The sequence below is a fragment of the Petaurus breviceps genome, unplaced genomic scaffold (assembly GCF_028583685.1).
Source record: "Petaurus breviceps papuanus isolate PSGF00001 unplaced genomic scaffold, PetGlider_PUasm1.0 76, whole genome shotgun sequence".
In the NCBI taxonomy this organism is placed as follows: domain Eukaryota; kingdom Metazoa; phylum Chordata; class Mammalia; order Diprotodontia; family Petauridae; genus Petaurus; species Petaurus breviceps.
Window position 1 is genome coordinate 8,921,711 of NW_027186473.1, and position 16,876 is coordinate 8,938,586.

Sequence of the window (16,876 nt, forward strand, 5' to 3'; positions counted from 1 at the left end):
TAAGATTGAGGCAACAATCACTTGTTATAAGACACTAAAACAATAATAAACAGCTGTCACTAAAGCATGGATTAATTAAAAGTTAAAAACAACCATTTGTTTAATCTTTCTTTTTGGAGAGACCCAAATTTAAGACAGGTGCAACACACATTTGAGAATGTTGCCTTTGGGGTCCTTCTGAATGCTACTTCTTTTTCTCCCTCCTCAATTTAACATATTTGAGTATGTATTATTCCCCTCTCAGTAATTTATACAGTCCTCGAGAGCAGGGACCACTTGTTTTGTTTGTTTTCATAAATGCACATGCCTTGCATGATACTCTCTCAAGGCAGATTTGTGATAAATGTTTTTGAAGTGAAACTATTCTGTAATGTTTCAATTTTGTTCCCTTTTACTTCCTCTTGGACATTCATGCAAATAATGCATCTAATCATCAAATATGTGAAGATCAGAAATGTTTCTTACATACCAGTGAATGTTTTTTTCTAGAGCTCAATTCAAAAGTAGTTTGATACAGCATCTCCACAAAATTTTTCAAACATGGAACATTTACTTCATTTTTAACAGCCTAGTAAAAAGACAGATACACAAAACTTTATAAAGTGAATAAAAGAACAGATTAATAATCTATATAAGATGAAATACATATTATAGTTCTTAAAGTATTATTACTGAATTATTTTGAATTGTTAATAATTAATTATTTTATACATGAAATTGTTATCTTTCATACTATCTAAAAACAGAGCTGATTACTAGCATAAGTAGTACCAAAGAGCAATAGTTGATTCTACTAGGCTATGAAAATTCATTTTGTTCTGTTTCCACTGCAACAGATTGTACTTCCCTGCTTTTCCCCACCCCATCCCCCAGATTTAACCAGTTGTATCTCAAATACAACTGGAGGAAATCCAGACTAGGGTACAAGGGCAAATCAACAAGAATTAATTCATCAAAAATTCTGAAATTACATCTAATAGTATATGTCCACTAAAAACAGATTAGTGTTATCATTGGGAGATATAAAAGAGAATAATTTATTCAACAACAAGTAAAAATAACCTGAACTCACATACCTGTATGAAAAAGGAACAAACATCATCATCAATGCTAAAATCTCAAAATTTATAACTAAGTTTCTCTCAAGAAAACTTTCAAAATTTTTGCTAGAAGCAAACAGTAGCAAGCTGCTTATATTTGATACCAATTTATAATTACAAATCACTTTTGAGAAACATTATCTCATGTAATCTTCAAAATAGAATGAGAGCCAAGTATTACTCTCCCCATTTTCTAGATGAGAAAATTAAAGCTCAGCTTGTGATTGGTACATACAGAACTCAAACTGACTCCAAGTTCAACATATTTTCAACTATTTCATACTTCTAACTACTCACATAAAATATTACATATTAATTTGTCTATTTTCACTGTTTTAAAGACTTAACTGTTGTCATTCTCTTGTGCTATTCTCTCTGATACTAAGATCTATATATCAGAAATAAGTGATATAATTAAAAGTAATATGTGAACTATTTTTGCATTCAGTAAAAAGGTACTACATTATTAATACCTAACACTTCAAAGTTATTACTTTCCATATTTGTATGTATAATGTTCTTATTTCCTATTATTTAAAAACACACTATTTACAGGGCATGACAATGACCTTTGTGAGAAACATCATGCAATGTGAGATAACTAGTCATGGGATAGTCTGTAGGTATGAAACAGAAGCAAGACCTAGTCCAAATGGGAATTCGGTTTGCAGCCTAGATCTCATCATAGCACCATGATTATAAAATGAGCTTAATTACATGTATGAATGGAACTATCTTTTCATTCACATGCACATACTGATCACAATTTAAGTTAGTAATTGGAGTAGCAAGGTGGCGCAAATGGATCGAACACAAAACTTGGGAGTTGGGAACACTTAAGCTTGACTTGCCTCAGACACTGAACTAGCTATGCAACCCTGGGCAAGTCACTTAACCTCTCTGTACCTCAGTTTCCCCAACTATAAAATGGGATAAAAGCAACTACCTCACAAAGTTGTTGTGAAGAACAAATGACTTCACATATGTAAAATGCCTCATAAACCTTAAAGTGCAATATAAATGCTAGCTATTGTTATTAAGTTCTTAAAATCTAATATTTTGTGTGAAAATACATTTTCCCATAATTTATATCAAAAGAAATGAAAATGCAACATAAGAGAGTAAGCTCAAAGTTTGCAACAAATGGCAAGCTGAACAAATCATGGAGTACAGCTGGGTATTAAAAATAGTAAAGTTGGCAGCTTTTGCATCTCATAATTGCTGTTTGCACTGGTTACAACATAATAACAAAAATTATAACATCAGCTTTATATTTAACATGCTGATAATAATAACCTAACAATAATGAGAATAACTTCCACGTTAATAGTTGAGAGCTTTAGACTTTTCCCTGGAAATTATTAAAATGGCCTGTTACTTTGCTAAGGGACAAAAGTCCCAGGGAAATGCAAAGGAATATGTGACTACTGGCACTACTGAGTTGTAGATATTGTGGTCTTCCTTGAATCCTAGATGATTTGGGGTGGGTGGTTGAGTATTTAGAAAAGGGAGGAAGGGGGAAAAAATATGACAGAAGTATTAAGAAACTTCTGAATGGATGGACCTCTCACTGTATTACTTCCTCCAAATCCAAATGTCACTTTTATCCTAAAAGATCCTATATTTAAATTTTACTCTTAGTTCAATTATTTGCAAGACTGTCAATAAGAGCATTTTATGAAGTGATTTCATAAATGGGAGTGCTTTTAAAGTAGAACTTACAAAAAACAGAAAATACTTACAGCAGCCACAGGAATGAGAATCTCCACAAACAAACCAGCAAGTGCATGTTTAATGTCTTTATCTTTTACTTCGAGAAAATATTGAGCACATTCCTTAAGGAAAAAAAAAATCTTAAAGTGACATACACTCAACACTTAATTGTAATAATACTACAGAGATTGTGGAATGGTTTTTAAAATATATTTACTCCATTTCTCAAAGCTACTTTAGAAATATTAGTAACACGATAAAAGATACAAGTATACCTAAATTTAAAATAACAGCCATTCTTTATACAAAAACAAAGTTGACTTTCATGCACATTAACACATCAATATAGTTCATGGAAGAAAACAGAATTATTCCTTCCTTCACAACCTAGTTTTTAATATGTATATATTAAAAATATATATATTTTGAAGAGCAGAAATATCAGCTGTTAAACTGAACAGTAGTATTACCTGCATGAACTGAAAAGAAGCTTCAAAGTCTTCTACAGGATACATTTTCACTCGGAAAAATTTCATCCCCATTATTAAACTGATGATACTTTGTACCACGTGTGGGCTTTGTTCCTTTTGTCTCAGCTCCTTCAATTCAGTTACAAATTTCTTCCGTACAGCCTGAAACCTAGATTACAAGGAATTTTTCAGTTTGTTCAAATTTATGATTGAAATTATAAATATATTACATAGTATTTTAAGATGAAAATAAAAAGTTATATGTAGTTATAAGTTAATAATCAGAACTTCTCTACACTTATCACTATTACAAGCATATAAAAGGCAACCTATAGCTTCTCGGTTTGCTTGTTATATGACAGGCAAAAACACTGGCAACCTTGTCTTCTACTTAACACTGCTTAATGTCTCCTGGGCACCAGTCCTGCTTCAGCAGTTACCTAATGGACAGCTACCCCTGAGTGTCCTGTAGGCACCTCAAACTCAAACCAGTCAAAACAGAATACAATATCTTCCACTCTGAAACAACCCTTAAACTTCCCGATTCCTGATGAAAGCCCCACCAAGTCCTAATCACACAGGTTCTCAATGTCAGACTAAATCCTGGATCTTTATTCTCCCATATGCCAAACTGAATTTGGAGCCAAGTCATGTCAACAGTACTTCTACAGTATCTTTTGCATCTTCTCCCTTAGCTCTGCTTATGTAAACCACTGGCATCAGATGTTTATCAGCTTGTGCTTGTCAGTGCTAGTCTAAACTACAACAGGGCCTCCTAAGTGGTCTCCATGCTTTTGGTCTTTCCCCTCTACAAAGCATCATCCACAAAACTACTAAAATAATCTTCTTAAAGCACAGGTCTCTTTGCAGCTCAAGATCCCTACACGGCTCTCTGTTGCCTGTAGGGTAAAATACAAACTCAGCAGGGCATCTAAGACTCAACCTCAACATGGTTACACCCTACCTTTACATATTATACTCTCCACAAACAATTGATGCTTCAACCAAATTGCTGTTTGCCAAACTCCACATTCCATCTTCTTCTCTGTGCCTATGCAAAGGCCACCCCGCGTGCCTGTATTGTACTCCCTCTACACTTGGTAGAATCCTTAGCTTCCTTTAAGGAAAACTTTATGTCCCAACTCATATAGAAAGTCTTTACTGAATCCCTTAATTTTTAATTCAAACAACCTCCTCACATTATCATTAGCTAAGCCATTTATGTAAATATTATATCCTCAGCACCCTTGTCTCTTAATAGCATACAAGCTCTAAGCCAGCCATTGTTCTTTCTTTTTCTTTTGTCTCCCCAGTGCTAACCACAAGCCTTGAATAATTTTTTAAAACTTGCTTAGACTTTTGATGACAAGAGTTAGTCTACATCAGAGGCAGGGCTTAGACCCAGGTCTTCCTATCTGTAGGGTTGACTCTCTACCCAAAGTACCACAGTATCTTATTAATAAATATTAAATGACTGATTATATAATCATATAATAAAGAAGTCACTGGTCTTGCATTTTATGAAGCTAGAATCTTAGTGCACTAAGAATATAAAACAAACCAATAATAAATATGTAATATTAACTTATAGATTACCAGAATTTTTACTTTGCCCTTCATTATATCAGAGAACAACTAATACTGCCCACCAGAAAGTCAAAGAACAAAAGATATTACTTCCAAATTATTCTGTTATGCCTTCAAAAAAAATCATCTAGCAGTCTGGCTATAAACCTTCATCACTTTGATAAAAGCTTATTTAATTTATACGAGTAACTAATCCAGCTGAAAAACTGACAAAGGAAACAATGTCTGACTAAGTTATATGACAAGTGACACGTGCTTTCTCAAAGTCCCCTCATTCACCAGTGTAAAAGAACATAATTTTTAGTTCAGGAAAGCTGACAAGAAGACAGACTAGAACTTTACCAGGCAGAAGACAGGAAACCCCAAATTTTCAACTAGGGCAATTCTTAAAAGGTAAAATTTAGTTCATCCCCAATTTTCAGCACAATCTATTTTTCTGAAAAGTTTCATAAAGCAAATGATTATAAAGGAAATGATATTTTCCCATAGGAACAATATTATGAGAGGCTGTATTCTATTTGTAACGAAATGACTCATGGGTATGATGTCTGTCATAGAAGTAATGATGAAACAACTATTATTGCTTTGGAGCTAGACAGGCAATTTCACTAGTGTGGGGAAATTCCAGGTAAAGACAGCTCTTTCTAACAACATAGATGGGGAAGTACTCTCTTATTCTATAAAGTTTTCTGAGAAAATGAAAAGTGGCTTGTAGAGGGTTACATAACCAATATCAAGCAAGTAAGCATTTTATTAAGGCTCTATTAGGTGCCATTGTGTGTATAGTAGGACTTGAACCCAGATTTTCCTGACTCTCAGGATCACTTTTTATCCATTCTACCACAATGTCTCTCACAAAAATCAGAGACTAACAATCATTTATGTTTAAGTCAAAATCATATAAAATTGGCATAGGCTTACTACATAAGAAGTAGGTCCTGAATGTAGGTAAATGTTCTATCAACTGTATCACAAATGAGACATATAAGTCACAAGTAGCTGTAATAAACATTTGATTAGTTACCCAACTTAAGAGTACTTTTGCTGGGGCGGCCAGGTAGCACAGCAAGTAAGAGCACTGGCCCCAGAGTCAGGATGACCTGGTATCAAATCCGGGCTCAGACACTTAGCACCCACCCAGAAACACCCAACCATGTAACCTTGAGCAAGTTACTTAACCCCAATTGCTTAGGGGCGGCCAGGTGGTGCAGTGAGTAAGAGCACCGGCCCCAGAGTCGGGATGACCTGGGATTGAATCCGGGCTCTGATACTTAGCATCACACCCACAAATAACTGGCTGTGTAACCTTGAGCAAGTTACTTAACCCCAATTGCTTTAAGAAAAAGAAAAAAAGAGTACTTTTGCTTCCATCCTTCAAAATTTAGAAGAGCCTTTGGGGGATTACTTGAATTTCTCAGATGTTTTTTTTAAAGAACAAAAAAACTAGTCCAAGGAAGTTTGAGCTGATGCCTTCTTTTTCTCTTCATTAATTTCCCTGTCATTCATTTACTAGCCATGTACTTGCCTCAAAATACTATAGGCAGATGTTCAATACAAATTTATTGACATTGTTAATTGCAATGATGACAATGATGCTTCTTTAAAGAAAAATAAGGGCTAAAGACTAACTCTTATCTTCCTTTTATCCTTATACAGCCCCTCAACTCACTCAAAGTTCTCTTGGTTATCAGATCAAATAAAGGCCACTTAGAAATTCTTCATCTGACTCAGTTCACAACAATCATATGAGCCAAAACATGTCAGGTTTCATTGGAAAATCATAAAAAACAATTACCAGATCATTAAAACCTTTTAAGAAAGAAATCTGTATAACATTTTTTTTAATACAATTGCTCAGGTATAAGATATAATCTTTAATGTATATGGCTACTCTTGCCTTCCTGTGGATAGATACTGGCAATTAACCAAAACTGATGGATAAAGGTGGAGAAAAGTTTATTCTTCGTGGTTATTATTTATACATAATCTAATGAATGGAAAAGTCAAGTAGCAAAAAAGACAGACTGCACACTAATTTACAGTACTACGGAAAAATGCAAAGTGGATCTACATGACATAATTTTTAATAATTTTTACTTGAAAGTGTAAATACCGAAAATTGAATCAAAGAAAATTAAAATCAAACTGACAAAAACCCCCCAAAACAACTTACTTTGATTGAGCAAGAACACCTATCACTTCTGCATATAAATCTGCAATAATATGCACATTCCCAGTGTTGGTTCCTGAATACCTAAAGCAATGAAAAATATAAGAAAATAATAAAAGTATTACATAATTTTATTTACGTAATACAATTTTCTTCAAATTATCTTATTGCTGTTTTGAAAACTCAAAGTGGTAAAGTATTAGAAATATCTTTTCATTCTTTTCCCTTGGATTATTAAAGAGGAATGCTTTAAATCTGTCTAGTTTTTATTGAACCCAAAATCAATTTCAAATTCTCTTCTAGGATGACAGTAAGGCAAAGGCCATATGATACCCAAAGCTCAAGATGAGAATAACAGTACATACTATTTTTGTATCTTTATAACTTAGCCATGAGTTCTGAAGCAAGTCTCTCTTCTACTAAATTCTAATTAGTAATTCTACTAATAATTGGTATCCTTCCCCACACCAATTCTTTATAAAATATTTCCTGTAAATGTCATTTGTATTCAATAAGTCTTTTGGACCAAAATTGCATATACTAACACAAATGTCTCTCTTTTTTTAACTATCAAAATTCAGATTGAAAAGAACAGCAACAATTGGGATAAACATTTGACTTACCCTTCCTTGTGTTTAAAGTGCTTAAAAGCCAAATTTAAAACTTCATGAACTAAAGGATCTGGCACTGGATGAACAGGAATCTAAGGGGGAAAAGCATCTAATTCAATAAACCAAAAATACTAATAATTTTCTCATTAGATTATTTCTAACATTCGTATGACAATTTAAATGAAATCTTCCATCAGAATCTATATCACGCAGTTGATGATTAATTTGTGCATTATTTTTTCTATTATTTCACAATGTTCTGGTTGATTTAACTTTAAACTTAAACTAGGGTTCTTCAAAAATTATAAAAAAGAATCATTAGGTCCAAACATTGTGCATCTAAGCAATATTAACAGTAGGGAAACTACACTCCATTTATTTCAATGTTACTTATAAGAGAATGTAAGAACTGCAATACAGTACTACACACAGACTATTTAGCCTGTTATTTCACAACTACAGTAGCCCAAAGAATTGAACTGTGAGAGATGTCACTGTGGCCTTTCTAATAAATCAATCAGGATTTACCAAGTGCTTACAATAGAGGAGAGTTGCCAAAGAGACAATTAAGGTTTGAGTTGAATGAAACAACATTTATTTTTTAGGTCGCTCCTAAGGCCACATGGCATAATTAATGAAGTGCTGGAATTCAATTCAGAAAGGCCACATGCCAACTCTTCTACTTACTACTTATGTGACCAAGGGGAAATCACTTAGCTTCTCTAATCCTGCTTTATTTTTTGTAAAAGGGAGAAAATTTTACTGGTCGTACTTACATCTCACAGGATTGTTGTGAGTATAAAAAGTGGTCTTTGTGTGTAAAGCACTGAGCATCCTCTCAAAATATAGTACACATGTCAACTTATCCATATTTTTAATCCACTTATATTTCTTTCAGGAACTATTCTTTGTGGTAGTGATATTCCTAAGTTTATTTCATGCTACATGAAAGTATCACTTCCACTAATTTGTCCTAAATCTACCTTGGTTAAATTTGCCCATATTTCAATACCACTAAATTTGGGTAACAAGAATATGTTCTATCCATAATGCTCATGATCTGACACATCTGAATACCATCTGCTTCAGTCTTCCTACTTCCAAACTAAAGAATTCCAATGACCTTTCTGATCATTCAAATTGCCATTTTCTGATCATTCTCTAGATATGGTATCTTTCTTGAGGTAAGGTAACCAAGAAATACACAGAGTATTCAGTTATGGATACATTCCATTTTTTTTTGAGTGCTAAGTATATATATTCTGTTTTGTTCCCAATACATTTCTTCATCATTTTTTATTTTAGCTATTTATTTCAGAAGAACACTGGGAACAATCTACAAAGACTCTTACTTTCCATGTCTGGTTTCTAAATGACAGCCCAGGACCTTTCATTTTTCTTTGAATTAGTGCTACATAAATGCATTACCTTGTGCTTAAGAGACAATGAATTATATCTGCAAATCACTTCTCTACTGGACTCATGAAGTTTTCCTAGAGTCTATCCCTATCATGTTGGCTTTTAATTACCCAGAAGGATGAAGGGCAATCAACAGACTAAGCTATTAACAATGCACAACCTTCCTCTAGTCCTTTGTAAAGATATTTTTAAAAGAACATTCCTACCATGGATCACAGAGGAACTGGCTCATACACATGGAAAAGCATCCTTTTGTTCTTAACTTTTATTTCTTGTCTTTAAGACCATAGAAAAACTCAATTCAATGGTGACAATTTTTAAAATAACCATTTCCAATGCAACCTAGTCAAAGGTTTAAAGTCTAACTTGGTTATAATCCATCTATTCCTCCTTATCCATATGTCTGTCTACTAACCCTCTCCCCCCAAATTTGAGTTCTTCACGAGTACTTGGCCTCAGGAGCCAAGTGCCCTTTACTGGAGGTCTTGTGACCACTGGTCATTGATACTATGGGTGTAATTATTCAGATATTGGTTGGACTACATGATCTCTAAGGTTCTTTAAAATTTTGAAATTCTGTTATGAGTTGAGAAGATCAAATGAGATATGCATATAAACGTAATTTATAACTATAAGGTACTACATAAATCTAGTAGTAAAACTACTATTTAGTAGATTTTCCCAAGTCACCATAGAATAGTTGAGGGCTACAGCCTGAGTTATCTCTTTTTGGATTCCTAGACTATTAATCCTAGAAATAAGTACTTTAAAAAGACAAATTGTTCTACAGGACTTCACTAAAATCCCACTCTGATATGTCACTGTTATGTGCAGGTGACCCTGGGTTCATAAAAATTTCTGTTGGAAAAGTGCAAACTCTGGCAGGCCCTACCCAAAGTAAAAAGCTTCCAAAATGATGGAAAGTATGTTTGTTAGGTCTCTTGTCTGAGGAGTACCTGAGCTAGGTTTAAGGTAAAAAAAGTCATGTGGAAGATTTAGGATCAAATCCATTACCGCCCTCCCCAAAAACTGTGACAAGTTTGGGTTTGACTCACTCAACCCAAATATACAGCATTTTATTATAAACAATACAAGCATGTCAATGTACTAGAAGGACAGATCATGTAAGTCATCTATCTATATCTATATCTCTATAGATCTATATTTCTACTATAATCAACCACATAGATCCTTCATTTTTTTCACCCTCCCCCTTCTAATATCAGAGGGAAGTGGAAAGGACCAGGAAAGGCCTCCTGTAGAAGATGAGATCTGAGATGAGTCAAGAAGCCAAGGAAACCAGGGATGGAAGTGAGGGAACAGAGCACTACAGGGATAAAAAATAGCCAAGACAAAGACAAAGAGACAGGAAATCTGGTGTCATGTTTGAGGAAATGCAAATAAGCAAGTATAGTTGAAATGCAGAGTACATACGTGGTGAGAAGACTAGAAAGGCAAAGAAAGGCAAAGGCCTAAGAAAAGCTTTAAATGATAGAGGACTTTATATAACTCAGAAGTTAACAGGAAGTCACTGTAGCATTGAATAAGGTGGTGAGACAATCAGACTTATGCTGAGTGCTGGACAGATTAGAATGACGAAAGACTTGAGGAAAGAAGGGCAGTTAGAAGAATATTGCCATAGTCCAAGCAAGAGTTGAAGACAACCTAAAATAGGGTTATTACTGTATGACTAGAGAGAAGGAAACCTATATAAGATATACAATGAAGTTGGAAACAATGAGATTTGGCAATAGATTGGGCATTTCAATATATGAAGAGACTTTAAATATCATTTACTACAACTCCTTCATTTTAAAAACATAAAAAATGAAGGATAGCGAGGATAACGAATTCAGTCAAGGTCATAAAAAGCATTACTTGCCAGTAAATTCCCCATAGCAAAGATAAATTTAGGACAAAGGCCAAATCTCACCCACAGATTATAGGTTTCTTATGTACAGTATAGATTCTCAAAGAAGTAGAAAGATACCAATGCTTGAAATATAGAGATAATTCTCTCGTGCTACAATTGATAACCTACCATCATGATGTTTTCTAATATTATGGCACTACTTTGCTAAATAACCATGTTTAATTATGTTCTACTACGATTCCCTAGAGTACGTTTTTCTATCACACTCTATACAGGCAGTCTTGAGTCATTGAGAATTTATATTATGCTCCTAGAGAATATACTCTTTTGAATATCATCTTCTTCAAAACAAATGAGATGTCAACAATTTTTTATCTGATTCTATAATATACTTCCATATATCACTAGCACAGAATTTTAATAAGAATAAAACAGGAGTCATTATAACTACTTTATGGAACTAGCACTCTTACTTAGTTAACTCAAAATCAAATTTTCCATCAATTCATTTAGGTGTATCATGTAGAATCAAAGTAAAGGTCTTCTTAGAATAAAATAAAGTTACATTAAGTTTATGCTTTTCCTTAATCTCTTAAATTTTAAATCATATTTAAATTAATGTATCACAACTTAAAAAAAACTATTTACTTTTTAGTTCTGTTCAGTTTTATCACCTTTGAAAACTAATAAAGAAAACTGATATTTCCTTTAATCATTTAAGTCCCCAAATGGGATGGATTTTTCCAATGTGTGGTTCAGAATGCCAGAAAGAAGTATTGCTAGGTAGAGGGTACACAGAGTTGGACTGAATTATAGGATTACTGACCACCAGAAACAATGAAATGAGCAAGAGAAATCACATTTCATAGATCATCTACATCCTGTACTTCCTCCCTCCTAATTCCCCATAAAGTATGAATCTAAAAGGATTCAATATAAGGTACCTTAAAGAATACAGTGCAGTTAGACAACCTGGATGGTTAAGTATTATATATTCTAACATTTTCCTCCAGCAGAGCTTGAATAGCCTAGGGCACAAAACACTGGGGATCACTGCCCATGAATCTTACCTAATGGTCTAGGGTACCACCTCTCATCCATCCCTAATTAGTCCTAGGATCTTGGGAATCCAAATGGACCAGGTGAAAAAAGACATAGCTCAATCTGGCTTTAGAACCCAGTAATGGGAATGTAAATTTTAAAGATCTTCCCTGCCCCTAGGCTAAAGTGCACCAGGAACCTGGGGTGGGAGGCTTGTTTTTCAGTAGATACTTTTTGATTGGCCAGTGGGTCAATAAGGTTGTTACATTCTCTGAGCCAGGAGAAGGCTATATAAGCCCTGATGTGTAGCTTTGTTTGGGGGCTCACTTTGAGAAGTGTTCTGTGATGTGATGAAACTCTGGGCTAGCCGTTGTCCAGAGCCCCCCGGCTTTGAAACCCAGATGTTGTTTGGTATGGATGTAATGGTTGCACAGTTTGGAAAGCTGTGTACTCCATCTGTTTCTGCCTTGATAATTCTGTCTGTATATTCTGAAGTTCAGGGTGCTGACCTTTTTCCCCTGAACGAGGTAAACGATACATATATGACTGATTAAAGTAAGCTTATTAACCCATTTTGAGTTGCTTTCCTTTATCAAAGCAGATCCAAGAACCAGTGGTGGCAGCAAACCCTGAGGACGCTTGGGGTGCTTGCTGCTACAAACCCTTATGAAAAAAGTTTTGTTTTGATAGCTATTACGACAATTAGCAGCTCTTAAAGAAATTCCCTTTAAAATTTAGCAATGGAATTTTGACCATAAAAGAATCCTGAACAATGTAATTAACAACTAACTATGTCTTGATGACATAAATCATCTTGGGAAACATTTATTTCTATATGCACTCTGTTTATTTTCACATTCATTACTTTTTAGATAATGTAAACATTTTATATAACTAAAATGAAGACCTTTTGTGTTTATAACTTTTAAACTGTTCTTTAATAACTACCTTTTCAAAAATGTCATTGAAAAAAACAGGTTTTCATATTGGCAATTCACCAAAAAAAGTAAACTGAACCAGAGACTGTTAAATCATCTCACATTTCATTTTAAATTTTCAACAGATGTATTTTAATGCCATTTAAAAAAAAAAAGAACTCAGCCACAGAGGCACTGTGGAAGAGTATCTGGATATAAAAAGGACATCTGGTAGCAGAGTTGGACTAAAGAAGAAAGAAGAAAAGTATGTGGCTGACAAACTGTACTTAGGTCTCAGATAGTGAATATGTGTTCTTTCAGCCTACTTTAGTAGAAGAGAGGTTTTATATAAAAACAACACAACACATAGGAAGACAGAGAATGACAGACAGTAAGGGATATAGGGTATATAAGTTTCAAACCAGTAAAAAAAAGAAATTATATCACAGGCTAAATATATAATAGCTATAAAACTCTAAATTCGAAATTAAAACATTTTATTGTCAAAATGTAAAACAAGAATTTATTAAAAAAGAGCTTACCTGTTTCAGAACTTCTACTAAAACTAAACAAAAAATGAAATCTACAGCTAAATCCCTCCTTTCAAGTAGGTAATCTCTTTCACGTTGTTGTTCATCCCTGAAACAGTAATTTAGAATTAATATAAATGAAAATTGTAAATGAATGAAATTCTGATCAAATGAAGTTACAAATTTTTATTGCATGCCCATGTACAAGCCAGTACTGTAATATCTGATGTGTCTTTTTAATATGATAAATCATATTTTAAGATGATATCACATGTCAAATTTTTTACATCTGTGTAGCAGATCAGGTCAGAGTCATGGTACTGTGTTCGGTAAGTTTAATGGAGTGCCACCATAAATAATTCCTGAATATTACCCATATTATTCCACTTTAATCCACAGAAGGACCTGAAGTGAAGCAATAGGAAAGTTCTATCATGTCACTTTGAATGGGTTGTATCTCCAATACCTTGATACAGGTTCCCAGGTATCACTTAATATTTCTTTATTTAGGCACCAATATCTCTCAAAGTGCTAAAACAGACAACTGGCTTTGTTTTATATTACTTATGGACAGCTTACTATCAAAACAAACTGTTCTTGAAAATAAAAGCATGGATTTGGTAGACATAAAAAAAAAAAACCCACGAAACAAACAAAAAAAATTTACCCTTTAGATTTTGTGCTAGATCGAGGTCTATATTCATATGATTCATCTTCAGTTCCATTTTGACGTCTATACCAGTCAAACAAGGTGCGAAGTAAGGATGGGAGACAGTGCTCTGCTACTGAGCTCATAGAGCTTATCAACTGGAAAGATGAGAGTTTTACTATTAATATTACAAAATACAATTATTAAAGGTTCTATTTGGATTCATTAAATTCCCTGCCTCCAGTCTCTCTTCTCTCTAATTCACTCCTGCACAACTAACAAACTGCTATACCTTTTTTATTTTTCAAAAATAAACTTGCTATTTTTAAAATTCTTAAAAAAATTTTTTTTTAATTCCAAATTCTCTCCCTCCTGTCTGCCCCTACCCCACCGACTAAGAAGGCAAGAAATGTGATATGAATTATACACATGAAATTCATGCAAAACTTATTTCCAAATTAGCCATGTTACTGGGGAAAAAAGCAATGAAAAATAAAGTGAATTATGCTTCAATCTGTACTCATATTCCATCAGTTCTCTCTTTGGAACTGGAGAGCATTTTTCATCATAACTTCTTTGAAATTGTCTTAGACCACTACAATGATCAGAATAGCCAAGTCACTCACATTGATCATCATACAATACTGCTGTTACTGTGTACAATGTTCTCCTGGTTCTGAGCAGAAGTGAGCACTTCACTCTGTATCAGTTTATATAAGTCTTCCCCGGTTTTACTGAAACCATCTTGCTTGACATTTCTTATAGCACAACAGCATTCCATCACAATCAAATACCATAACTTGTTTGGTCATTCCCAAATTGATGGGAATCTTTTCAATTTCCAATTTTTTGTCACCACTAAAAGTGCCGCTAGTAATATTTTCACACAAGTAGGTCTTTTTCCTTTTTTTTTTTTATATCTCTTTGGGATACAGACCTATTGGTGGTATTGTTGGATCAAAGACTAGTTTTATAATTTTTTGGGCATAATTCCAAATTGCTTTCCAGATTTGCTGGATCAGTTCACAATTCCATCAATAATGCATTAGTGTTCCAATTTTCTCACACTTCCTCCAACATTTGTCATTTTCCTTTTCTGCCATCTTAGTCAATCTGATAGTTGGGAGGTAGTACCTCAGTTGTTTTAATTTCCATTTTTCTAATCAATAGGGATTTAGGGCATTTTAAAAATGTGACTGTTGATAACTTTGATTTTTTCTTCTGAAAACTGCCTGTTCATACCCATTGACCATATCAGTTGGGGAATGGATCTTATTTTTTAAAATTTGGCTCAGTTTCCCATGTTTTTGAAAAATGAGTCCTCTATCAGAAAAACCTTTTGTACAAATTATTTTCCCCAGTTTTCCATTTTCCTTCTAATCTTGGCTGCATTGGTTTTGTCTGTGCAAAATCTTTTTAAATTAAAGGAATCAAAATTGTCCATTTTACTTCATGTGATCCTCTCTATCACATGTCTGGTCATAAATTCTTCCCTTATCCATAGAAATGACAGGTAAAAATTTCCATGCTCCCCTAATTTACCTATCACCCTTCATGTCTGAATTATGTGCCCATTTTGACCTTAGCTTGGTATAAGGTGTGAGATGTTGATCTATCCCTACTTTCTGCCAAACCTCTTTCCAGTTTTCCCAGAAATTTTTATCAAATAATGAGTTCTTGTCCCCAAAGCTTAGATCTTTGAATTTATTAAACACTAAATTAATTTATAGTCATTTACTACTGTGTGCCGAATCATTTCAACCAATGTACCACTCTGTTTCTTAGCTAGAAGCAGACTGGTTTCATGATTACCTGGTAATCTGGTACTGCTAGTATACCTTCTTACACATCACTGATTCTCTTGATAGTCTTGATTTTTTGTTCTTCCAGATAAATTTTGTTATTTTTTTTCTAGCTCTATGAAAAATTTTTTGGTAGTCTGTTATTGTACTAAATAAATAATTAATTTTGGCAAAATTGTCATTTTTATTATACTAGCTTGGCCTACCCTTAAGCAATTACTATTTCTTCCAGTTGTTTAGATCTTAACTTGCTGTTCCTAAAGTACAAACCTCACCAAATAACTTCCCTGCTCAAGAACCTCCAATAGCTCACAGTTACTGACTGTCTGGCATTCAAACATTTCACAATCTTGCTCCAATCTGTCTTTCCAGCCTCATTATACAATACTTTCATGCAAACACGCTAGAGACTTGCCTTTCACCACGCATGCCTTTGTACAGGCTTAATCACTTATTCCTGAATGCAATCCTTTCTCAACTGACTGCTCAGAATCTGTAACTTCCTTCAAAGCTCAGCTTAAACATCACTTCCTAATACAACATGATATATTTTGATGCTAGTGTCTTCTCCTCTCATTGACTGGGAAATATTTTGTACCTATGTACATATTTGCTTTCTATTATGGACCTTGACAGTAAGGAATGTTTCATTATTTTCTTTTTAGCCCCACTACTAAGTACTACAGCTTTTCTGTAGCAGCTTAATAAAACCTGTTAACTGACTGATCATGTGCCCCCTAAGTTTTTTCTCCTCCAAGCTAAATACACCTAGTTTCTTTAAGTGATCCTCTTATGGCATGATCTCACTTTCTGCAATATCTTTGCACTACATCTTCTTGACCCCCTCTTCAGCTTACAAAAATAATTCTTGGGGTGGCTAGGTGGCACAGTGAGTAGAACGTCAGCCCCGGAGTCAGGAAGACCTGAGTTCAGTTAGGGCCTCAGACACTTAACACCCACACAAAAATTCTAGCCGTGTAACCTTGGGCAAGTT

General features: G+C 34.1%; 1 protein-coding gene across 9 annotated transcripts in view; it reads right to left on the minus strand.

Annotated features, from left to right (window-relative positions):
• FRYL (FRY like transcription coactivator) overlaps positions 1–16,876 on the minus strand; it is a 314,599-nt gene that overhangs the window by 155,759 nt on the left and 141,964 nt on the right. For all 9 annotated transcript variants that reach the window (XM_069105195.1, XM_069105197.1, XM_069105194.1 and 6 more), the window contains 7 exons: positions 14,099–14,238; positions 13,444–13,540; positions 7,664–7,743; positions 7,044–7,124; positions 3,284–3,452; positions 2,843–2,935; positions 470–568 (listed from right to left, as the gene is read on the minus strand). In XM_069105195.1, the coding sequence (XP_068961296.1) occupies positions 470–568; positions 2,843–2,935; positions 3,284–3,452; positions 7,044–7,124; positions 7,664–7,743; positions 13,444–13,540; positions 14,099–14,238 (759 nt within the window). The remainder of the gene's footprint in view (positions 1–469; positions 569–2,842; positions 2,936–3,283; positions 3,453–7,043; positions 7,125–7,663; positions 7,744–13,443; positions 13,541–14,098; positions 14,239–16,876) is intronic.